General features: G+C 40.1%; 1 protein-coding gene across 1 annotated transcript; it reads right to left on the bottom strand.

Annotated features, from left to right (window-relative positions):
- Nucleotides 1-24: 24 nt before the first annotated feature.
- On the bottom strand, nt 25-25814 carry LOC118330749 (RNA polymerase II elongation factor ELL). Its single transcript, XM_035665420.1, has 12 exons — nt 25677-25814; nt 22776-22823; nt 12213-12340; nt 11633-11787; nt 8993-9234; nt 8213-8337; nt 6573-6687; nt 5988-6450; nt 5425-5488; nt 4771-4942; nt 4617-4661; nt 25-3664 (listed from the first exon to the last, which is right to left on the bottom strand). Exons 1-12 carry the CDS (start codon nt 25812-25814, stop codon nt 3554-3556), a joined length of 1806 nt encoding a protein of 601 aa, XP_035521313.1. The 3' UTR covers nt 25-3553.
- Nucleotides 25815-26125: the final 311 nt, after the last annotated feature.

Here is a 26125-nt window from a genome sequence, read left to right as displayed (position 1 = left end):
CTCTTGTGGAAACATGACACCTTGTTGAATTGAAAAGAGCTTTATTTTTCAATTATACTGAGACAACAATACACTTTTTTTCTGAAAGCTTTTCTCAAGAGGATGGCATTGTGACAAAGCATCCACCATTTAAAAATTGCAAAAATATATTCAATTTCCCTTTCACCATACTTTTAAGTTTAGCAGTGAAAAAAAACGTACTAGCTATGCAAAGATGAATCTCATAAAAGGAAAAACACATACAAAGCTTTAAATAAAGAAATTTGTTCTCCTAGGTAGATCAATTGCAGTGATTTTATAATGCAAAATGTTTGATTTCACATTTCCATCGGGGCGCTGTTTTTCCAGTACCAACAAATCAATTAAACACACCTGTTTGCTGGCCTAGAAATGGAAATTATAACCAAATCCAGGCTGTTCTTTCATATATACTTGTATGCAATTGCAAACATTAGAGACAGTTTAATATCTGTCCTGGAAAACCATTTCCTGGAAAAAACATTGCATTTTTAAAATGTCATATTTTCATGTCTGAGGGAAAAAAATCTACTTAAATATGATCTCATGTCAGTGCCAATACACTTAATACATTTTACAACTCAATCTAAAAATTATGATCAAAGCACTTTGAAAAGTGGCAACAGTGTGAAACTACAGATGTGTAAATACTGCTGGTTCTAGTTTTTTTTCTTTTCTTCCAGAATACCAATGATAGTTACATGCAGAGTAAATCTGCTCTTTGAATAAAAAAGGCACCTTCAGTAGTTAGCTCCTGCAACAGTAAATAAAAAAAAAACATCACAGTTAGCACTTGAGAAGCCCTTTTTTTTAACCACGGTTTCCGAAAAACAACACGTTCACATGAATGATACAATTATGTTCATTCATACTATGATTGGACTGATATTTGTATCACCCATAATGCAATTTTTCTGATTATTTATTTATTGTACAATTGACCTATACTACTTTAGTGGCAAATGGTAAGCCCTTAAATTTAATTAGTTCTGTAACTTGTTATTACTTGTAAGATCTCACAGTCTAAATGGTGTTATGGAGGCGTTTCCATCATTAAATCTCCATTAAAAATGTTTCAGTACCTTTTTATGAAGAAAAGATTCTGTGAAACAAAAATGTATTATTTTCTATATGTAAGCAGGCCTTGTGGTCTTTTTTTTTTGTTTTGTTTACATACAATTTAACTATGCCTCATTGATTTCCAGATCCAGTACCAGAAATAAACACACAGTTGTTTTCAGTTATTTTGACTGATCAGACATTTTCTCAAGTTGGTTGGAGCTATGTAGTACATTTGCTAAGCTCGTCATAAAGAATCATAAAAGAGTGTAAGGACTGGTCCTGAGAATAGACCCAAACAGCCAGAATAATGAGAAAATTTCTGTAGGTGTATCGGAGCTTTAAGAACCAGCATTTCTTTAGCTCTGATGATACTTAATGCTCATGATTAATTAAGACCATCTGAGCTTACAATTCTCCTTTTTCCAATAGTCAGTGCTAAATAAATATCATTTTATAGGAAACTTTCATATGTGCCAAGACAGAATAACTGTTGCTAATCCTTCAAACATCCCAGAATACCAAAGGTAAAAAAAAACAAAAAACATTTAACTTATGCAAAAGAGCTGCTAACTGAGTGACAATCAGCCCACTGAGTATTTGCATCGAGAACACAGTGAAAGCAAAGCACATTATTTTGTATATAGATTTCTGCAATGATTCATCTGATAGTGGTGCTTGATAGGACTGGACAGTGAATTAAATTCCTTTACAGTTCATGATTATCTGATTATGAGACAACAAATGAAGCTAAAACAGAAAATGATTAAGACGCACATGGGGAAAAAAACAAATACTTAAATTAGACAACTGTTGCACAACAACTATCCAGTAACTGAACTTTCCTTCAAACTCAAAGACATACAGCAATAGTCTGATATCGCTCTGAACTATGCAGGCTAAACCCAAGAACAATTCAGAACAAGGATACCGTAATCTTGGAAATGTCTGAACATACATGTTAAGGCAAATATTAGCTTCATTCTCCCATTTTAAGCCATCATTAAGACAACAGTTGTGAGTACAGCTACATTGATGCAAATGGCCAGCGAACACTGTAATCTGATCACTATTTCCTACTTCAGGCCACAGCTAATTAAGGTGAAATAATAATACAAGTAGTGGCTTTTCAGATATATTATTTGTACCTGCCTTGGTACAAATAATTCCAGAAAGTTTAAAATGAGTCTAAAAGCCCGGTTAGCAGCCTCAGAGGTCAGCCTGTTCTTTACACCCAACTGAACCGAAGTTGTTTGAACTGAGTGGCTGACCCACAGTGCCATCCTCCCCGTGCTTCAGACACGGGGCTAAAAATCCCACAGTCCAATTTGTTGAAGGCATTTCTGTCACATCCATATCAAATCCCTCATCAAGACTTCAACCAAAGGAAAATCAAAGTAAATCAAAATCTTTGGACAAGCTTGATTATCAAGATAAATACCCTGTAAGCTTTTAAAACTGCATGTAGAGTGATGTTTCACAGAGCAACTTGTCATCATTCATCTACAGCGTAAATAAAGCATACTTACTGTGAGTACTGTATCAGTAAACAAACCTGTAACCAGAAGTCTTGCGAGTTGATAATGAAAAGGCAGTTCATGGTAGGCTACATGTGGGTGAAATTGACACTAACTGTGCACAAGTACTATCTTGAAACAAGCATTACGGTACTGGGAAGAATGGTGTTGTGTCATTCCAACATTTCTCAGAAATGAAACCAGACGTTGGCAGAAAGCTACTTCTTAGGATCAAAGCCCGAAGAAACTAGTCCTAACCACATTATTGTGTAGGTTATTAGGTTTTAAACTTTGTGTGATACATTGAGATAGGTTTTGGTCCTGTAGAAATAGAAGTTTTATATGGATGATAAATTGAGTTTGCATGTAGTCTGAAGAGATGCACTGTTCATGGTAAGACCATATAATAATGTCATTATGGGGTCTTATTACTGTAACTAATGAACAATTCATGTGATTGAATGTGTTATGTCAACATTTGACTTTCTATCAGCAAACAGCAGATAAACAAATTCCTCTGTATGTTAAATATAAAGGCTTTAGTAGCATCTGTTTTCCCCTAAGATTGATTGTACTATCAATTTAATATTTTTTTTATAATCAACACTTTTTAGTTCTGACAAGATAAAAGGATAGAATAAAAATGCAATTAAGGAACGATCACATCTGTTTTGCATTTCAGAAAAAAATTGGATTTGGCTTTCCCTGCGTCATCTGACCATTTTACAGCAGAACGAAATCCAGCCATTACAGCGATAATCATCATTGAAAACCATAACGTTAAAGGGCAATTGATCACGAGTTGGTGGTCTCAGCCCACTCCTCGATTCCATTGACACTCGCAGGAGTAAAGTGAATAGTGTCTCAGCAACTCCAGGACCCAGCTGGGCAGTCTTTGGGTCAATTAGGAGTCTTTTGGTCCAGTCATATTACACCCTGCTGAGGGTAGACGCCAGTTACTAGGAAAATTCTTGTGCTCGGTCATAATCTGTGATCAGGCCTTTGATATGTGACAGTTTCTGATGAAGGTACTCGCATCGCTTCTTCTCTTCCCGATACCCAGGAAACTTCTAAAACAAGACAAAACAAAAAAGGGGGGGCATCAGTGAGCTTTCAGTAACACACATCAAAATCCAACACGATAGGCGTCATGCAAGAACATTTTTGTATTCTTGTCATAAACCTCTTATTCGTTTGAGTGTTTCAAGCAAACCCTCTTAACTGCACAAACTTGTTATAAATTGCTTATTTCAACCTGATGAATGCCACCTGTTCACGAGTAGCTGCTCATTTGTGAGATTTGGTCATTAGCATAATTGAAGCCTCCACATTGCTATATCAGGCTCATTTGTCCAATAGATTTGTGAGAAGATTTCACTCACAAAAATGTGACAAAAACACATTTGGGTGTGTCAGTAGGGCAGTGATATTACAACATTACCACAGCTATCAGAACCATGTCAGAAATACAGAAGGAATGGGCTGACATGAAGTTAGATGCCAAATATCTTGCTAATGCAAAACAGTCGATGGAGGTCATGGGAGGTGGTCCAGGAGACATGACATGATAAGCGGTAATACATTTGATTACAGGTGATGTTAAACTGTCAGATGCTTTAACAAATGATGTTCCCCTGGACAGAAAACTGCATATAAATCTTGACTGACGCAGAATATTCCGAGCAACTACGAAACTGTATAACTTCTGCCAAAATACTTAAATCTAAAAGGAAAAGGTTGTCTAACCTCTCAGTCAATTGACAAGCAATGATACACATCACACTGATAAGGTGAACAGAATATTAATATTACATAATGTTTTACTTTATTTTTGTTGATTGCAGTTACATATTTAGGCTTGGATCACTCAATAAATGTTTAAATGCAAGTAAAGTGGTAAATGTATAGGTTATTTTAAATCTCTTGTATGTGCCATTTAAAGGAGTGGAGGAGTGGTTCTTGCACTGTATAGCTACATGCTAATTGTCACATAAAATTATATGAAACTTAAATAACTCTTACTTTCTTATACTTTCGGTACTTTTGTAGTATTTGCTCCTCCATTAGCTGAAAAGATTAGAAAAGAAAAAGTGTTAGAATTCATGTATCTGATCTGTTCACTGTGTGACGTTTTATTAGAAATAGAACAGTTAAAGGCTCCTGGTCCAGACAGTACCTTGTACTCTTGTGTTCCCGGGGAGAGAGTGTTGATCTTTGAGCCCAACTGAACAAACATCTCTGTAATAGCCCCAATACGGTCATGAAGAGCTCTGTATTCATCGTACTCGGCACAGAAGTCATCCTTGTACTGTTGACGCTGCTCCAGTGCTGTTATGGTGCTGTATTTTCTGAAAAAAGAAAACATATGTGTTGAAAGCTGTTATTTAAAAGCAGAAGTGATCTCTTGAAGCCAAGTTGTCTTCCCCCAATGCTTCCAGTGGAGGGCACTGCAGAACAATGGGGTGAGAGGCCTGACACGTCACTGATGTAACATCATGATGTGTTGTCCAGATGTATCAAATTTAAGCCATAAGATCATTTGTTTGCAAAGTCAATCTCAGTGAAAGCTTTGTGACAGCTCATTAAGGCATGTGTTTTACTGCCCTGAATTTATGTGAATGTTTTGAAGCCAAATCTAATAATTTTGTAACAAGTGGGTGTCTTTTCTCAACAACAGTGGGTTAGACACTGAAACAGTGACAGATTAGACTTATGTGGACCCACTGATGTTGTGACACTTGGATTTCATTCCTGATTCCCATCATAAATCCCTTCTGAATCTGGGATTATAACATATGGCACAGTCAGGGACAGTGTATATTTATCTTACATTAAATAGTCAGGAAGTTCCTCTGCTGAGGTTCGATTGACAGGTGTTTTCTCTCCCTCATGCTCTGTAGATAGGAAAAACACACACATTGAAAAAAAAAAGGTTAAAGCAATCCGCCAATGCAAATGCGATAATGTGCCCATCATATCAAGGCTGATGGAATAATTTATCACTGTCTCCGATAAGAGATCTGATCCAAGGCAAGCAGTGACGTCAGCAGCTCAGAGTAGGAGGCAATGCTGCCTGCTGACTCGCTCGACCGTAGGTCACCCAGCTGTTTCACAGTCAATCATCAACAGACTAGAGTGGGGAGAGAGGACTGGAGGGAGGAGAAAGTGTTGCAGTCCTAACAACACTCACTGCTCTCTCAAATGAAAATATATGAATTGCTGTGTTTGGGCTTCCAGCAGCAACTATAACTCAACCCTGAGGATTTTTTTCCTTTTTTCTAAATTAAAGCTGATAATGCCATGGCCCAAACAAACAATCTTAAACCGATTTATTAACCTCAATAGGGTACATGAAGTGTGACAAAACAGTTTTATAGTTTTATGGCCATTTACCATTTTTATGGCCATTTTCTTGGTTTTGCTTCAAGTCTGGACTGGTCTCAATCCATTCTGGTTTTAAGCGCTCTCGTTCCTTGTCTTTGTGCTTTTTGGACCTCTTCTTTTTATGTTGGCCATTGGTGATCTGTTGGTCAGTGCAAATGGACGTGTCAGTGTGTGGGCGCTTAGAGCTGGGTGCAGTAGGGGCTGGCTCCGTCCTCTCCAGTTTGGGAATGGTGGAAGACGCACTGAGTTTGTGCGGCGAGTATAGACGATTTGGGCTCCCCTGGAGATGATTGTTGGTTTTGTCAAACTCCAATTTGACCTGTACACTTGAGTTTCCATGACTGGAGGAGCTACGAGGCCCATTGGTGCCACACTCTCCATGAGAGGGCGACTGCAGAGGCAAACACTGGTCTAATAGTCTTTGTTTTTTGGGGGTCTGACAGTTGGATGGGTCTGAGGGCAGTAGGCGTTTCTAGAGGAAAAAAAGGAGCACAGGGTGAATTATTTGTTCTAACAGTAATCTGTTATCTATTCTCAGTCTTATAAGAAAGAACAACTAGGGGAAAATACAATTCATTCAAGGTGAATAATTACCACAGAGAGATTCTTGGCAGGACTGAGTTGTGAAGGAGAGTCCCCGGGAGTTTTGTGGAATGAATGGTTGGACTGGGGACTCTTCAACTGGCTACCGTGGAGTGGCTGAAGTTTCCTGAAGAAAGATTAAGAACACAGCACCTTCAGCTGGACAGTAACTGCGAGGTAAATGGCCTGTAAAGCTAAACAGGAAGAGGCAAGTATGTAGGTCATAAAGCTTGCTTTGGCAAGTGGATGAGCAATAATCATTTATATGACAGACAGAGAACAAACATCGGTGCCAGCTTGTCTACAGAAGAAGTAATCATTGACATTACAAAACTGACAATCTTTTTTAATTTTATCAAAGCTTTTTTGCATGTTTATGTGGAATGTTTTGTGTCTCTGGTAATGTAATCTGCAAGCACAAAGACTAAACACAGTCCAGTGAGCAGAACAATGGCAGCAGATTTCACCTTTGTAGGACCAAACCCTCTTCTATGGTAATCTGCTTCCTACAGCTCCTTCCTCAAACAGACGCTACAACAAGTCACAACCCCCATGTGGATTCATGCAACCCTCTTAATCATGTGGTGAGAGTGAGTGGAGTACAGAGCCATTAAACGTTAACATGAATGAAATGACTGGTAAGAAAGCCTAAATAAGAAGAACCTACTTCAACAAATGAATAAACTAGTGGCAAGAAATCTGGAGCATACAGTATTTACAAGCTATCACAGTTTTATCACACTTGGCAAACAATTTGGTGACTACAACTGATACACTTTTTACACTTAGCGGGGGGGAACTGAGGGGGTTGTGCAATCAGCCAACATGACTTTTATCTAAAATTCTCATGAAGCACATGGCCTGCATGTTTACTGACAGGCAGAGGAAACGTACAAGGGGAGGAAAAGCTCAGCCTTGCTCTTCCATGCTAATGCCATTTGGCAACACTGTGCAGGGGATATTTTCCTCTGCTTTGATGTGTCCATTAAGAGATTCATCAGTGCAGAGATGTAGTCATTTAGAAGCTCCCCTTTTCAACATGATCACAGCAGACTTCTATATTAATTCAGTGGTCTTTCTGTATTAACGCCAGCACTGTCAAAACGCATCCATCCCCTAGTCTTTTCTGCATTATCTGCCCAAACGGGTCCCTAAAGCTCTAAAAGAACTTTAAAGTGATAGTTTGACAATTTGGGAAATATTCTTATTTGCTTTCTTGGCGAGACTTAGATGAAAAGATGGATATCACTCTTATGTCTATGTGGTAAATATAGGGCTACCGCCAGACGGTGATTGGCTTAGCATAAAGACTTAAAACGGGGAAACAGCGAGCATGGCTCTGTGCAAAGGTAAGAAAAACCTCTACAAGCAAATCTAAAGCTCTGTTTTTGTATGGATTAAAGCAACTATTATAACAAATATAACATGTTAATTAGTGAGCTTTAGAGGTGCTGGTAGGTGGATTATCTGTTTCTGCCTATTTCTGGTCTTTATACTAAACTAATTGGCTGCTAGCCATATCTTAAGTCCCAAAATGTTGAACTATTGCTTTAAAAAATGGAATCAGAACATTTGTTAAACATTTCCAGATCACTCAATGGAAGAAAGCACACACAACACAAAAGATGTATTATGGCTAACTTAACACCCACTTGATCAGGAGCCTATGGATGAGCTGCTTCTCCTCCTCTAGATATCCAGGCCAGTCTCTCTGGACGTGTCTGTAGAACTCATCCTTCAGACAGTAGCTGTGGTCTTTAGGGTTCAGTTTACCAACCTGAAAAACAGACAGTTCCCATGTTCCCCCATGTTAATAAATTAACAGAAAAAGAGTAAAAGCACCAAACTGTGTTAACCTGCAATGTCAGGACTCTACCTTATATCTAAATAAAACAAGACCTTTATTCAGTGGGTCTGTATAGTTTATGTGGTAAACAGTTTAACCCTGCCCTTATACAACTTAATCCTGCTGATACAAATCTAGCCAAACCGACCACTTTCATTTCTGAAAGTAGTCAGATCCCAGCTGGAGACACCCCACCCCTCTCCTGTCAAAGCACAATCTTCTCCTCCAAAGATAATTAAAGCACAGCCCTAATTACAGCTAACAGCGGCGGCACAGTCTCCACTTGATGACTGCAGTGGGACACTCAAACATTGTATACGCAGGAAATATGCCTAAAATAAACTTACTGGCATAACCTTTTTAGAGCCTAGTTTTATAGCTGTACAGCAGTAGTCTGTTCATTAGTATCATTAGCAAAATAACTCAGGGACTCATTTGTGTTTGAAGTCTTAAGTCTTGACCTAATATCAACTGATTCTAAAAGCAGCAAAATTTGTATTTATCACACTTAACATTTTAGTACTTTTTTTACTTGTTGCATTTGGCTATATTTCATTATCAGTGGACAATGTGCCAGATGTCTCACCTCATCCAGTACTGAGGTCAGATCAGCCTTGTCCTTTGGGCTGGCCCGCTCCCTCTCCAACCACAGTAGCAGCTCAGGTTTCCTGTAGGGCTTTAAGGCCAGGAGATGAATGATGCGATCCCTCAAGGGCCGGTGTGCCACAGGGCTGGGAACCAGGCTCCTCTTGTTGCTGGGAGAGTGCTTGTTGCTGCTATCTGAGCCTGATACCAGACCCTGCTTCCTCTGGACCTTCACGCACTTACCTAAGATCAAAACAAAGGGTCACACAGCAGAGTTTCAACATGACATTTGTGGAAGATACGGGTACGTTTTTTCAGTCAGAAGGTTATCATGGCAGAAATCTAAAGCTGTTTTCGGTCTGGCCATGCAGTCACTACCCTACACAAAACTGGAGAAAAAGAAGGAGATTATTACAGATCTGATAACAGCATTCACGTACGTTGAAAGTATCCTGTAATAGCACAGCCAACATATCATTCATAATCCAGTCCTCAGGCCATACAAATCACAACCTGATTTTGAAAGAGACCAACACACGAGAGACACCCTCATACATTTTATCTTCATTTTATCTCTCTACTGACATGCAATCTGCTTTATGCACACGCAACAGATACTGTATGTGCCGCACTTTCAGCCCAATCTGGAAAGGCAATTTACATACATAAATACTCTGAACACGGTACTGTGCTCATACACCTTTCTGTGTCGGTGTGCAGAGGCAGTGTTGCTGCGAGTGGAAAACAGTGAAAGGGGTTGACAGTAGGGTTAGCCTGCTGCTGAGTAAACAGAGGAGCATGGAAACTAAAGCAACTAGCACAGAGAGGCCCTTTCTTCCTGTTGCAGTACTAATTCAGTTCGACCAAAGCAGGCCGTGCTTATAGATATCTTCAGACTGTAATCTCATTACAACATTAAGCCATACTTTGGAGGGTTCTATAGGTCGAATACTAACAGCGCTTTTGCAGGGACAACTTTACACTAAAAGTAATCGATATCAGTTATCAATTTTAGCAATATACAGTATTCCTTTTAAGATTCAAATAGTCACTTTAAACTCACAATGCAAAACGCAACAGTCTTGCAGGAGCTTGTTTCAACATCTACCTTCAACCAGGTCCTATCCTTTCTGCACTGAAACAACCTGTACTGCCACATTTCAGACAAGCAGCAACTAGAACCATTGGTTGAGGGTAATAAATTAAAGCAGTTTTAGGGAAGCTCTCTCTAAAGGCAGTTTTTATGGAATGATCTCATAATAACAGTGATGTCTCACTTATAACTGACTGCTTTACAGTATTGTGTATGTATTCATGAGCAATGACCAAACAATACAAATAGCAACTCATTGCAAAAGAAGATTGATATTATAGAGGAAAGTTATTATAAATGGTGAAGTAGGAGAATAATGACGTCAAAATGTAAACTTGATTTTAAAAGACTTACAACTCCAAAACCAGTTGTGCACAACTTTCAGTTGTCTATTTGTCAGTGTTTCCTTTCTGCTGAATGCAACTGAACTTAAAATCATACATTATTATGTAAATTGTGGGCATTTGTCTACTGCAACCAGTAATTGTGAGTTGGTATATGGACATTTTTTTCTGATAGGTGTAGCATTACTGTACCATAAAAAGACAGTTGGTCACCACAAACTGTGCACTCTCCTCTGCATATGGCACACTGTGTGATCCATAACTCATTTATTCTTCCCTCTGGTATCCACGAGAAGGGAAGGACAGTTATGTGTTTGAAAAGATAAAAATGGGATATCCTGTAATTGTATTTTTTAAAGCAGGATCTCACATGTCTTTTAACATTTATTATATGTATACATGTTCCAGATTTATTTTATAAAGGCCTCCGAGAGACTGTTTCTGCAGCAAAGCATGTAATGTGTAGGAACCAGTTCCAACAGCTGGATTTTACAGCAATTACCCTGAACATCATGTTGTAGCATTGGTCTACACGGTTTCCATTCCTAAGATTTACAAAAGCATTTAAATCCACACAGGACCTCTAAATATCATGAAGCCTCGTGTCTACATTATTTATACAGTTGAAGCATGGTCAATTAAATCGACAATGACTCTCAAACCATGACTCAGGCAGTGAGGCAGTAAATAAAGAAAAGTAATTGCATGAAAGACATCATGCATGTTAGGCCCAGATCACTCCAGGTTATCAGTGGCCTCTTCTTTAAATGATGTATTTTATCAAATGAAAATGAATTAAATTCCAATCAGTGTAATTACATTTTAGGAAAAACTTCATCAGCATGAGACTTGTTAGCACATACTTCTGGCAAACTCAATCACATTAATGGTGCTGGCAGGCAAGTTGGCACACTGCCTGAGCAATCTGGTAAAGAAAAAAATGAAAGGAAAATTACAAGAAAAAGAAGCATCCCTCTCGCCTGAATAATTGCAATGCAGCACTTTGATCAATTATGTGATAACTTTCCCACCATATGGCAATTATCAGCAGGATGAAATGGTGAGACTCAATGGCTTAGAAGCTTTCTGGGAACACGACAACTTTCTGGTTATCTGTCCTTGATCCCTACGTGCTTGAAGGCTGACACAACTGAGGCTGGACGATACAGCAGAATGTAGATACAGCTATTAGGCAAAAGCTCACTTGGCCCCGGCTTGATCTCAATTGCTGAGCGGCTCCAGATGTCCTTCTCCACCTGAGACATGCGCTCCCGGGTTGTCTGGTAGGAGTCGTCTGTGGCACAAACTGTAATCTTGTCCTGAATGCTGCCCTGGCCCTCCAGGTGATCCCTGCCCTCCCTGTGTAGAGAAGCGAGAAGATTTAAGAGTTTAAGCTTACAAATTCTCTGGCTCGGCTCAATTTACTGGCCGTTCGTCAAACACAAGTATTAGAGATTCTTGCTGTCATACAAACTGGTTCTGTGACTTGTGTCTGCATGTCAATTCTGATCCTGTGTTATAAAGCAACCTTTATAAAGGCCAAAAATACAAATAAAGCAGCTCTAATCTAAACACTTTAACCAACCTTTTGACCCTGCATAGCCACAAACAGTACCTCTCTGTTCTCAACTATTACTGGTAACACCTTTAAATGATGGCTTTTTGGTGTTGTTGTAGTCTTATTTGAATATAGCAGTGGTACTGAGGCCATGCAGTCTCAGACTGACACTAAATTTAATACAAATTCCATTTGTGGTCGACTGTGGAAAGAGTTGTGTGCTTACCCTGAGACGTACTGATGAATGCAGTCGAAGCTGGACTGAGGCTTGTCTTTGCTGTCACTGGACAGGTAGAATGAGAAGACTCTCAATCCATCAGGGGACTCAGGGGTCGGTGCTGGGATCTTTATGTACTATCAAGACAAAAAAAAGACACAAAAAAACAATGAAATTATCAGAAACATTGTTCAGAGAAGCTAAATATCTTCTATAATGAAACGTAAAAACAAAGTACTTTATTTGTGTTAAAAGTCAGGTCATGGTCATTTTGAACCTTCAACAGTTTTCAGTGATCTTTCGCACACTCTGACATGCTGGCATCTGCTAGCAATGCTAATTTGAGTGGTGTGTTATGTAATAAGCATGTTTTATCTCTCCCAGATGTGATTCAATGTAATCTCGAAGTGGAAAAACACTGGATAAAGTAATACAACAGAGTAGCTTTTTTATTGAGACTGATTAAAGCAATCTTGACTCACTTCTTTTTTTTCTTCTTTTCTTCATACAATAAATCTGACCTAAATAATGTCCTACATGGGCCAATCACAGAGGTTATATGGTACCTTCCAGGTCAGGGATGATGACCTGTAGCTAGTCATGGGAGGAGCCTGTATGACAGGCAAAACATAACAATAGTATAGCAGACAGCTTTTTCACTTGGGCGATAACCTCTTCTGTCGGAGTCTGTCCACAGTTCCCTAGCAACAAACAAGCCAGCAGGGTGAAGTCTATCTCTGTCAGGAACCTGTTACATAAAATGACCCAAAAACCCACTTTCACTGAAAGGACAGTTCAACATAGAAAGTCATTAACCAACAGGTAATATGTCCTTAGAAACACATTTGGCAGTGGTTCTCCTCTACACACCGCCTGCAGCCGTGTTTCAGCCTGAAAATGGACAGTTTAGTACTTTTGTTGATAGAATGTCCTAGATTCAACAGGGGCCAGATGATTATCAGCCATCCTTTACAAGCGTGAATACGTGCTTACTGATGAGTTGTACTTAATGCGAGATGGCTTCAACAGCTCAAATCTTTCCCCTCTTTCACTTCTTTTTGTAGCAGGCCTCGTTGCACCACCACAGGCCAAAGCACACAGGCGCTTTTTTTTTTAACTGCAGGTCTCAAGAAAAACAAATGTCAGTCAGATGGACTTGAAGCTGCCTCTTTAGTTATCAGTTGTAAGTGATTGATTATAAGCTGACTGGCTGAGAGCACAGTGTCCCTGGCAGATGTGGCAGGCAGGACTATAGCTGTCACAAATGCCCAGTCATGCAGCAAAGCCATAAGCAGTTTTTTTTTTTTTTTTTTTGCAGCACAGAGCCAATGAACAGCTCCTCTCCTCGACACCCCTCCTCCTCTCCTAAAACCCAACGCATGCCATTCACCCTACCCCCATCAAGCCTCCAGCTTCCCTTCATGTGCACAAGCCCACCCATGTCAACACAAAACGCAAAGCAGCCCACAAGGCCATGGACACTTGAGACACACAGCTGACCATTAATTCTGACCTATTTCTGTCTGACTGTTCACGTGAAGTGGTAAAGCAGATTCCTGCATATGTCTGCTTTGGGGTTTACGCTAATTAAGGACGATCAACCAAAAAAGCATCAAAGTGAGCAGGGGCAAGAGGCAAGCTATATCCTCAGGAACTATTACTTTAGAGAGTAAAGTAGTAGCCGCCTTGACCAAAATGAGAAGCAACAAGTCAATAAAATTGGATTATTGATGTAGAGAAAGGCACGCAGAAGAAGTGCATTTGTTTTAAAATGAAAGTGCTGCTAAACAAAAGCTAGCTTGTGATAAGATGAGAGCACGCATTTACACAGTTAGCATTGCAATAGTGCCACCACGTCCACTCTTTCAGTCGATGGCAGCAGTATGAGACCCCTCCAGCCATGCATTAGATTTGCCTGTCACCCCCATCCATGCCACCGTGCACACTTCACATTCTAATTCTAATCAATGTCACTCAGGTCAGACTGTTCAGAGGTCGCCCCCGTTTTATTCACAGCTTCCTTCTCAAGCTTCATAACCATATGTCATTTAACCCATTAGTCCCCAGTTCTGACTCCTAAAGCAGAGCCTTTCTGTCTGATGCCAGGATCACAAATTTAAAAAAAAAAAACCTGACACAAATAAATTTAAAAAGGACATCATTAACAGATATGTTGTTATATATAGATATATGTTATGTGAGTCTTTCTTGCTGGGAGTTAGTTGAGAGGATTGATACCACTCATGTTCGTACAATAAATAATACAGCTAGCTTAGCTTAGCACAGTACGAAGATAACAAAAAATGATTTCATTTCTAAGAAGAAAGTATGATTTAATATTTCATAAGTTTTACAATTTTGCTCTAATGCTCTGAATTCAATGTCCAAAACAGTTGAAGTTCAAATCCATAATGTTGTAATAATTTATATATCATCAATATTGTTATTCTGTCTCCATCTGTATGGTGGTGAACACTATATAGTGTGTTTATCATGGTTGGATATGCTCTTCTTGCTCTACTATTGATTCTACTGTTGAAAATACCAATGTTTTCTATCTTTATCACTTCAGGAAATAACATATTCACAATCATGTTGACATCATGACGACATTTTCGCTCCATACCAAGAAGAACCAATTCAACAACTTCTCTGTAGACTGAACAACCAGGGGTTTACAGAGTACAGCTTTATATAGTGACAGCAGAAAACACTAATCGTCACAGCCAATGTATGCAAAGTGGCCCTCTTCGTCATCATCCCACCCAGCCTGATGACATTTTAACTCTGACTCTTGTTTTTATGTGTTTAGTTAGTGACACCACTTGTGGAGACAGGTTTGTGATCCTGGAGCTGCTGTCAGTCAAGTAGTAGGTGTAGATTTGCATAGAGACACTGAGTTATAGACTCCATATGGCGCTTTAGTGTGATCCCCCGAGGCTCTGTGTGTGAGTGTGTTGTCATTTTTAGGCAGAGGAAGCCCCACACTCCCACAAGGCACATGCATGGAGTAGGGTCAAATATCTAGCTGATGATTTATGTCCCATGTCAACAGAGACAAACTATTACGAGTCACGGCGTACAGTCATCGACAAACAAAAATAGAAACAAATACACTGCACTTACATGGATGTGAACATGGTTAATGAGTCACAATAAGTACCCCCTGGAAGTTTTTTTTTAACTTCTCAAATTGGCAGACAGAGTTCAGACACAGCTAATAACGGGAACGTGGGGCTAATGGGACAATAGAGTTCCAGTACTCCCAGGTCAGGGACTGGTGAGTCATGTATACACATCCATGTACCTGAGAGAACCTCTGCTTACATGACTCCACCAAACTGTGACATCGAAGTGTTTTTAAGTGCATTATTGAACTGTTAGATGTTATGCTTACATTAAGTAATATTTACCTGCACATCAATACCATGATTGTATGGCATGCATATAAATGGTGATAATGTTCTGGCATGATGCAGCTAATAAGGAATGAAGAGTCAAGTAAAGAAATCCCTTTTTCTTTCATTTCTCACTACTATTAATAAAAGATAATAAAATTCATCTGGACAAAAAAAAAAAAATACATTATATGTAGTCATCAAACATTTTGATGCATCCAGATGCATTGATATTAGTTTTACAATCACATCATAGTCCTTTGAATCAAAATCGGAATCGAATCGTGAGGTGCTTAAAGATTCCCACCCCAACTGCGTTTGTGGCAATTATTTGTTGTCTCGTGCCACGGCTCAAATTGTTGTGACGTGGAATGAGCTAGAAACATGAAACCCAGCCCAATAAATGGAAATGATGTGCACTATGTGTCCAGTTCAGAATGATGGAAAGAATTCATTAAATTGCTTCTGCTCCATAGTTTTCTAATTATGATTGTGTGAGTCTTTAAATCTGATGATTAATTAATCATAGAAAAGCTTAATGGGGTATTATTATAATCAGAGCGTACTATTAACATGGGTTAGTTTAATAAAAATGTAACCGCTTCATAAAAGCAGTAACAGCTGTGTGCTGTAATGCTACCCATTATCATGAAGTCACGTTTAGCTGTTGGACAGTTCAGAGCAACTAAATGGCATCAGAACAGCAATCCTTAGCACCTTGTCATTGCAGCCCCCCATGGAGAGTACAGGCTGATACAATAACTGCCTCTGTGGCCACTGCCCAGCCACATCTGCTACTCCAGGGCCTGTGTGTTTGGAGATGTCAAATACTTTCAAGCTGTTATAAGGTGTGAACTGGACTGGAACAGAAAATCTTGGCAGGGGGCTCAGCAGTTGAACAAGGACAAAGGACACCACTGGTGATGTCCTTGTAAAACTTCATCTTTAACTCCCTGAGCACATTTAAACCGCTCACCTTTGATGGGGTTAAACAGAGTTCTTAACCCTGCCATTTGGTGAGGAAGGAAAAATAGCTTCACTAAAAAGATCTACCCCCACCCGTCCTGTGCTTTTGCAAGCCAAACATCTGCAGGCAAAGATGAGAGGATAGTTTCTCTCTCTGTCTTTCTTTTCTTTGCTCTGCAGACGAAAGCGAGAAGGCAAGGTTCCCTGCTCTGGTATTTGGCATGGCAACACTGAGATGGGAGCAGGCGCATGGATATGTGATTTACTCTGAAGTCTTTGCCTCCTGCCCCTGTCTGTACTGACACTAGTTACCATTGTCTTCTCATCTGAGCCTACTCAGCCATAGCTGCTCTGTGAGCTGCCTGTCTTTTGTTCTAGCGTCTTCCCCCACAAAGCTGAGTGCAATGGGCTGTCGGCCCGCCTGGATTATTCATGAACAGCGGGGACGTGTGGCTGGGTGTTGTGGAGTAAAGGGAGGGATTGGGGGTTTGGGTGTGTATGGGGGGTTGGGGGGGGACTCCCAGTAGAGTCAGTGCATGAGGAATGGTCCTTAATAGTGTTCCTTTAGGAATGTGCCGAGCAACTCAGCAGAGAAGAGGGGGATGGATCATGGCTGGAGCAACTGTATTTGTTCCTAATTCCCTCTTTATTTATATGGTTGTGCAAACTTGAGATCACACATCATACAACAGACTCCACAAGTTCAGGCATTGGCCCGACAGTAGACAAGATTTGACTGTCAGCCATGTTTAAGTGTCACATGCAGACAAGCAAGTGCAGTGATGCGGACTGCTAACAGTGTCTCAGAGAAATACAGGGGTCAAATTAATTATTCTTACCCACTGTTCCCAGACTTTGTACAGTACGAGCTACAATTCCATTGTGACTCATTTGTTAAAAACAAAACGCATGACACCACCTCTTGCGGTCTAAATTGTGCTTTGAGTGAGCCTGGGTGGATGTGGTGGTTCCTGTGCTTGAGGGATCTATTCATTGAGGGGGGTTGGTAGAGACAGGAAAGCAAAAGAAAGGGGGGTGGGGACTTACGGGAGTAACTGTGGGGATATGGGGATGGGCAACTGTCGAGCATCCCCCAAGGTACTGCCTGTTATGCCAAGCAGAATCAGTCTTTTTCCAAGAAGCTGGGGCTAATCTGTCAACCTCAACAAACGCTCTCCGCCTCCCCACCCCCAACACCCCCACCCCATCCTACTGTAGGTGCCTTCTTCTTGGTACACAGAAGGATGGAGATTTTTAGAAGCCTATGTTGAGTGATAGGACACTGGTTCCTCTATTTGCACTAGAACAACATTTAATAGAAAATCAATTAGACACGCTCAGGCTGTGTTTTTCTGTAAAAGGATTCCCCCCCTCTAAACCTTACCTGATTTGCATTAGATGGTGATGCTTACAAAGTTAGGAAATTCCCTTTACACGCTGGTTATTAGACCTCAGATGCACTGACACCAGTAATGTATTTCCCCTCGTTTACTCCTAGCTGTTTCACAATCCCAATCCCACAAAACCACTTGGAGTGTTGCACTATACTCCCATTACTGGACTTTTCGCTCCACGCAAGCAAGCAGTCTGTAATCCTTTAACAATTCACAGATTGTGCGTTGGAAAGTATGTGCAAACCTGATTAACTTGCAGGGAAACTTGGAGAAAGAGGGAAAAATCCAAAAACATGCACCAAGATGTGATGTGCAAAACCAGGTTTGTGTGGATTGTAGAGGTAAGCCAAATAACACACTCCTTGTCCAACACAAGCCACATACAGGTGTAAGAAAAGACAGGGAAGTAACTTCAAGTGATTAGCTTTATGAGTTTAATAGCATCCTCACTGCTCATGAAAATATGATTAGTTAAATACATTGGAACACTTTCAGACATAACAACATACTCATTTATATACAGTGTGTATCTTCCACCACAAAACTAATAAGGATTACATAAGACTGTTGGTGCTCTTTGTCTTTAGGTTAAACAATAGCTCTCCAGTGTCTCCAAAAACACTGCCCATGCTTATTTGCAGTGTTGGTGTTGCCCATATCCTGTTGTGCTGCATTTTTAAATTCAAGAACATGCTTGCGAAATGACTCCTCAAAAGCCAGTGCCAACACCGTATGAAATGTTTCCTTATTGTCAACATACCATATGACATATTGGATGACTAATCATCAATGGCTTTGCACAGTAATATTGTAACATTTATCGGAGGTCATTTCATAATTCCTCAGACTTTTTAATTAGTTTGATTCTGATGCCAGTACTAGAATAGCCATCGGAGGTAAATGAGCAAACATAAGCTCCCACTGCCCAAACATTTATCAAGAGGCCAAAATATCACATTATCATTTGTATTAGACATCTCCATGTCATATTCCGGTTCATTTCATTTCATGCCAGTATCTTGTGGTTGTTCAATTGAATCTTTCAAGGCTTTGCTTCCTTGAGATGTGACTCATATCTGTTTTTTTGGGGTTTTTTTCACGACAGCGTGAACAGCACAAATCTGATATTTTAAATTCTTTCATACGTGGTCAAAATCAGATACAGCTCAGATTTGTTTTGCAGTGTGAACAGAATTCAGGTGACTTTTATCTCGCTCTAGATTGACATTTGTCACGCAGGTCACTCCAGGACCTGTTCACACTGAAATCTGATATGGACCACATTCGCAAAATAATGGGAACACAAAAAAATCAGATCTGAGCAATTAAACAACTGAATTTAGCGCTAAGGCTTGCAGTGTAAACATAGCCTCATTCACAGCAGCTTGTGTTGTTATTGTGAGTTTTCTCTCAGTGCTACTTCCAGTTTTCCAGGCTGACAGTTATATCTTTAGTCCAAAAGGTCCCGGATTAGCTTGGAATGTAAATAAACAACAAGCCACAACAAGAACACACAACTCTGTATGTGCTTCACTGTTTCTATTTCTGGCATATTCAAGTTTTTATATACCTCAAGTCACACTGCCTGCTCGGTGTGTGCCTTGAGTTCTGATCTTTTACAGCACTTTTGTAACCATAAAATACTCACTCAACGAACACAATAATGACAGAGGAGCTAACTAAAGAAAAGTCCTCTTTAACTGTAGGATCTCATGAGGCTTGCTCCTAAAATATACTGTATGATCTAAAGATCCCAAGGCCAACTGCCTCTGCATAAACACAGTGGGCCTCAGACGAGCAGAGAACACAGAGACTTTTGCCTGGCTTAACACATCTGGATGAATAGAGCGGCGTGTGCCCTTTCAGAAACACGTGGGACAACTCTCCCTCTTACTGCTATGCCACTGGGAGAGGACGGCTCTCAAACCACATTCCTGTTATTGTTATTCTAATTAGCTTCCAGAAAAAAAGGAGGAAAAAAAAAATGATGTGTGCATGCACACATACACACTCGCACACTGCAAAAGCTTATTTGCAGTGTGAGCAGGAGGCGAAGCAAAGCGGTGTGGTGGCGGGGGGTAGAGTCAGAGCAGCCGTGTGTGAGATAGAGGCCCTGATGTCTCCCAAGGATTCAGCCAAGGCATGGGGTGAAATGGCAAAATAATCAAGAGGGCAGGCGGGAGGGAGCCCAGGGGAAGCTCAGCCTTCACACACAGTCGTCATGAGAATATCTTTAAGAGCACCTCCACATTCTCCTCATCCTAACACCGCTGCCTTTATGTGACAGCTGTGCACATAAATACAGACAGGGCCATAAACAAAAACAATTACTCTGGCAACTGCAATCCAAATTTTATAAAATGCGGAGGAAATTAAACCGATGTCACACCTGACACAGCACAGCATACGGCATTCAAATGTAATGTCTGTGTTACTACATTTACTGCGACAATATTACACTCATAAAACTTAAATCCTGTGGCACAAAATAATACTGAACCACTCAGTGATATGTCACAGTGTAAAAGGGGAGATACAGTACTCACAGAAGTGTGAGTAGAAACAAAGAAAAGGTTTGTTTTCAAATAACAAGAACTGTTGCAATTGATAAAACACATTTCTTAATCAATATGCACCCTGCAGCATTGATCTAATAAATAAGAACTAACACTAGCTTCATTTCTGACTAAATGGATACAGATCATGCCAACAAGCAGGCGCCGTTGCCAGCCCTAAAGGAAAATAAGCACTAGGATGTGAAATTCCAGGCGATGGGAACCCAGACAAGCTCTGAACATATTCCTTAATCCCTAGTGATTATTTCAAAGTAATCCAGAATCTAATTTCTTTTCAACTTCCAGCTTTAACGGAATGTGAAAGAAAGTATCTCTCTACTTCTCTTATTTCTTTATAGTTGCATCACAGTCTCCACTTCTTTAATTTTCTTTCACTGCTCCAGACGCTAGTTATTGATCAAACCCATTCAGCTTGCTTTCCTCCAATATCATCCAGTTTTAAGTCTGTTTATACACTATAAGTAGAAGCAGAAGAGAGTTAGCTAGATTCAAAAGCAGAATTATTTGTCATTTGTAAATTTCATCGTTGCCCCGAACACCAGAGGCATCGAAGAGCGTGTGTCTTTCATTGCATGATTACAAGCTTGGCAGACAATTTACAATAGTAGGGCTAAATGCCGCAGGGTCAGAGAGAAAGGCAGCCGAAAACCTCAGCATGCTATTTCTCGATATGAGCCCTAGCCCCTGATACCGCTGAGCCCTGGAGTGATGCCAGGACAGTGATTTGAAGAATTCCTCTGGTTTTTGTGGCTCTGGAAGTGCCCCTTTTACAGGAAATGTGACATGAGCCAGCGTATACAAAGATCAGAAAAGAAGCAGTTGTGGCTTCTATGATCCAGCTCTACAGCTGGCAACTGTCAGTGGACACAAACCTCCTTACTTGCTACACATGACCTCTTGGACCTCATGTTGCTTTTGAGGAAGGGATGAGCTCCAGCAAACACTTCTCCAGCAAATAAAAAGTAAGGGAAGACCTACATCTGTGATACTGTAAACCTCCAACATGGATACACAGATATCGGTTATCCTGACAGTCTGTTGTATGCCAGACTGCCATGTTCACCAACATCCTCCCCCCACTAACGGCTTAATCTGGCCTCCCCCACCACCAATGGTTGTAGCTACCTCATTAATGCCCAATCGTCCAGCTCGGGGACTATTGTCGGAGGGGGAGGGAGCCCAATGCTTGAATTCCGCAAAGCAATTTGAATATGTAATGTGCCAGCCGAGATATAATCACCAAATCCTATTCAGTGATTAAAGTACACTTAAATTGCACTCACTTAACATTGCTTCACAGAAAGACTCTCATGAGCAGGTTAATCTGCTGCTCATTTTACAGATGTTTCATTACATGTTTACATATATTAATTGTGTTTTGGACATTGTGCGGCTGCCTAGATACAAATACCACCGTTCATGTATCATTCCTGTATTTCAAATCTTTCATGTCTGCACAGAGACAACAGGCATGGAGACATGGGGGCTCCCTGGGGTTCGTCAACTCCCCTACCTCCTCCCCCTCCACGAACAAAGCTTCCCCAGTTGCGAGCCTGACCCAGTAACCTGGCTAGCAGCCTGGGGGTATAGCGCACCCTGTCTTAGGGCTTCCAGGGCCCGTGTGAGTACACAGGGCCAGCATTTGTGTACAGAGCAAAGTCACTTTCGTCAATGCAATCGGCTCTTGCAGGGATTAGAACAGCTCCTTTTAGATAGGGCTGATTGTGTGGTAAATGTGTAGTAGCCTAGCAGGCAGAGCCAGGGAGGGTGTAATAGTGGCCCGGCTAATCTGGCCGGACACAGGCATCTTTCTTCATAGGCGCTTCGCAGGAATGCCCTCTTGCTTTCAGAACCAAGTGTTTTAGTAGATTATGTACCTCTTCTCTGTATATACATATACAGTCTAGGATATAACTGAACAATGACACATTTCCCTCACGCTTTGGGCTCCGCTAAAAAGCATCCATATTCTCCGTTACTGGATCTTTCAGCTTTTATGATTTAAGTAATAAAACAGTAAAATCAAACAAACTAAATCCACTGACTGAAATGACGCTATATGACGCTCGGAAAGTCACAAGGCAGAGCTCTTTATGGATGCATGCATGTGCTTATTGAATGCTTAAGAAGCACATAAGATGTGCAGAGGAACTGTCACAAGTGCACTCCAGAGCAAATCAGAACTAATTAGAGCATTTAATTTCTGAGGCATTAGGGAAAGTATGCAAAACTTCTTACCCCCTGGCTCCCCTTGAAGCAAATCGCCGGCTGATTTGATAGTGATGCCTGAGGAGAGAGAGGGAGAAAAAAAGAAAAATCTGGTCAGGAATCATGTTCATGTTTAATCTAATGGACAGCTCATACATTATGAGTGAAAATTATTACTATTGTTCCTGCTCTGCTTCATGGGTTTCTCTGGAAATAAGCAGTCAGGATTGATAGACTTTATTGGAATTCCTTTGTTACAAGGCTTGGTAAACTTTTCTAATTAAAATACATTGCCATAATTGCCATTTCCCATCAAGCTTTGCCCTTGTGAATTACTGTCAAATTTCTGTATCATTGAGTCTACAGATCAGGGGTGTCTGGCTCTAATATTCAGAGGATTGAGTGCGATCAATCGATCTATAACCTATAGAAATCTTTGCACATGTCAATCAGGTTGTGTGTGTTTCAGTTGATTTCCCCTCTAAATTATTAAATGAATAAACGCTGTAGATCCCAAAGGAAAGAAAAAAGCTCCTTCTGAAACCAATTATATTTCTTTAAAAAGGGTATTTTTTATTTGCCCTCTGTGCTGTAGTTTCTAACTGTGCTGATCTCCAAGACCACAGTGTACCTGGCTTAAGCTCTCAAACATCATATTGTTTCTTTCCCCCCTACTGATAAAGAAATATTAAAACCAAAAAAAAATCTGCCTCTGAGGCAACATGATACATGGTTAATAGATGGAGACTATTATCTATGAAGTACAGCTGTGCCTGTGATTGACAGCGCTCTTTATTTATTATTAATGGTTTTGGGAAATGTCTTCCCTGTTGAGGAGCATTGTTGTGATTTTCTTCATCATCCGTTAGCTTTTAATATTGAATGAAATGATAAATATTAAAGCACATAATGTTTGTTACACATTATAAACACAGCCGTAGGGCTAAGTCAGAATTTACTAACTTAAAGGTCTTAAAGGAGTATTCACAAGAGCTGAAACAATTAGTCAATTAATTGGTGCCACTTTCTAATAAGGCACCTCGTATGGGGGCTTTACTGAAATCGTTAGTTGATTAGTTAATAGCTGTTCATAAAAATGTCACTTTTTCGGTTTGCCAGGATCTGAAAAATCCCTTTGCACCCTCCTCTAGCTGGAGAATTGGAATCACAATCCATTTATTGGCAACCTACCTGCAGATATGAAAGCTTATTAGTGTTTATTAACAGATTACCAACATGTATAACTGCATTACCAGAAATAATAAACACCAGCCAATGTTTTTTATTTTTTATTTTTTTTACAACCTGGCAACCTCAATGAGTTTTGACTGATCTATATAGCTTTAGTAGATAACCATTAACCATCGATTAATGAAGTCATCACTTACAATAAAAAAAACTCTTTATATAAATGGTGCCTTAAAAAGTAGTACATATAGTAGATCAACAGAAAATTATTCAGCAAATATTTAAATAATTAATCAGTTGTCATTATAATTTTTATATTTTCAATAGTTCTGACTTTTAAAATATGAATATTAGCTGTTTTATAACTCTTCTATAATAGTAGATTAAATATATTTAGGCTTTGTGTAATTGTGATTGTGGTATTTTTCGATTAGTTCAGAAAAAATTAGAATATAAATCATTAGTTGCACTCCTAATTTCATACAAAGTCTGTGGAATTTAATATATAAGAACTTTTTATTTTATGTTTCACAAGTCCCTCTCCTCACCTACAACACAGACATGAAAATCATTTAAAAGAAAATCATATCTAATACAGAAACTCTTTCAGGCTGAGTTTCCTGAGGACAAAATCTTCCACACACCAAAGTGAGAGTCCTGCGGTCCAAAAACAGTATTTTTTGGGGTGGGGGGTGGTGGTCTTCGACTTGGAAAACTTTTGCAGTAACCTCTCCTGCCTGCCTTGGCCTGGAGGAAGCTGTCAGTATGTGTACTCTGCTTCACAGACCAATGAGCTCCGGAGCTGGGCGGGCTTCCAGGCGTGTAAAAGGCAAAAAACAATAATACACAAGAGCCCAGCAACAACTTGCCGAGCCTTGCCACCGAGTCCGGACTACACAGCTGAACCACCGATTCCCACATCCAGGGGGAATAAAAAAAAACAAAAAAAAACGCGTCCTAACTGTGGGAAAGAACATTTGGGCAGACTAAATTATCTCGGTCTAATCTAATGGACCATAAAAGCAATAAAACATTCTCCCGATTCAGAGGAGTCGAATAATTTGCTTGATAGCGTGTTCATTAATTTATTCCCGAGAGCGAAACGAGCAGGGGAAAAAAACAGCCTTAAAAAACCACACACACACACAAAAAAAAACATTTAATGACTGACATTCATCTGTGCTCGACCATAATCTAAATAATGAACTTCACATGTATGTATGTACAGAGACAACAGCAGACTTTTAAAGCTATGGTACAATCACAAACCTCAGTCATATGGGGGACTTTAATACCTTTTGGGGGTTTTCGGGAGATTACGCTTTGGTAAACAAGCAGACACGCACAATTTCAAATAGCCTGAGCCTCTCCTTTTTTCTTTCTTCTCAAAACACATTTCACTCGGGGCTTATTGGAGAATTTAACGAAATCCCTTCATTCATCAAAGTCTATTGAATTGCCTGTTATGATCACAATAAATCAAGCCTTTGCTTGCCTTCTACTGTATCGCAGCTAGAATAAACCAACAACACACGCAACGTATCAGCCACCAACGCTCAGAACATTTCAGCTACTGAACTATTTCTACTTTTTTTCTGTTTCTCCAACCAAAGGGAAGAACAGATCTACAGTCTCCAGTAGGGATTTTACAGTTCCCGGAGTTTGGGAGGCGATTTGAAAATGAAAATATAGCTGGAAAAAACACACGCAAGCTCCAAAATCCAACCCGATAAATTGTCTTACCTTCAGGTTCTGGTAGGCTTCCAGGGTCCGGATGGCAGTGTCAGTGAGTTTGACGTGGTAGAGAGTTTGATTCGGGGTGTTTTTGTTGATTTTGCCACAGGAGAGCCCATACCGATGCTCCTGTCTCAGCGCTGCCATTTCTACAACTGAACCGAAAACTATTGGCGACATTCTGCCTGAAACGTCACGGAGGAGAGCGCGTGGGGGCGGAGCTAACGCGCGCACGCACATGCACGCGCACGCACGTAAACACACACATATACCGACACAGGAAGTACGAGGAAAAGAAACTGTTGTACTTTCGCTTTGCAGGTTACTCCCGTTGGTCGTTTAGTTATTTATCTTGTTGTCTTTTATCTATTTTTTTTGTTTTGTTCTGGGGTTGGTCCAGGCTGCAACTAGATTTTTGGTAACAAATGGTACATTTTGACAACACACACACACACACA

This window comes from Morone saxatilis, unplaced genomic scaffold (assembly GCF_004916995.1).
Source record: "Morone saxatilis isolate NCDOM2014 unplaced genomic scaffold, NCSU_SB_2.0 Contig2, whole genome shotgun sequence".
In the NCBI taxonomy this organism is placed as follows: domain Eukaryota; kingdom Metazoa; phylum Chordata; class Actinopteri; family Moronidae; genus Morone; species Morone saxatilis.
Note: the sequence above shows the minus strand (reverse complement) of the source record. Positions and strands in the feature narration are given on the sequence as shown.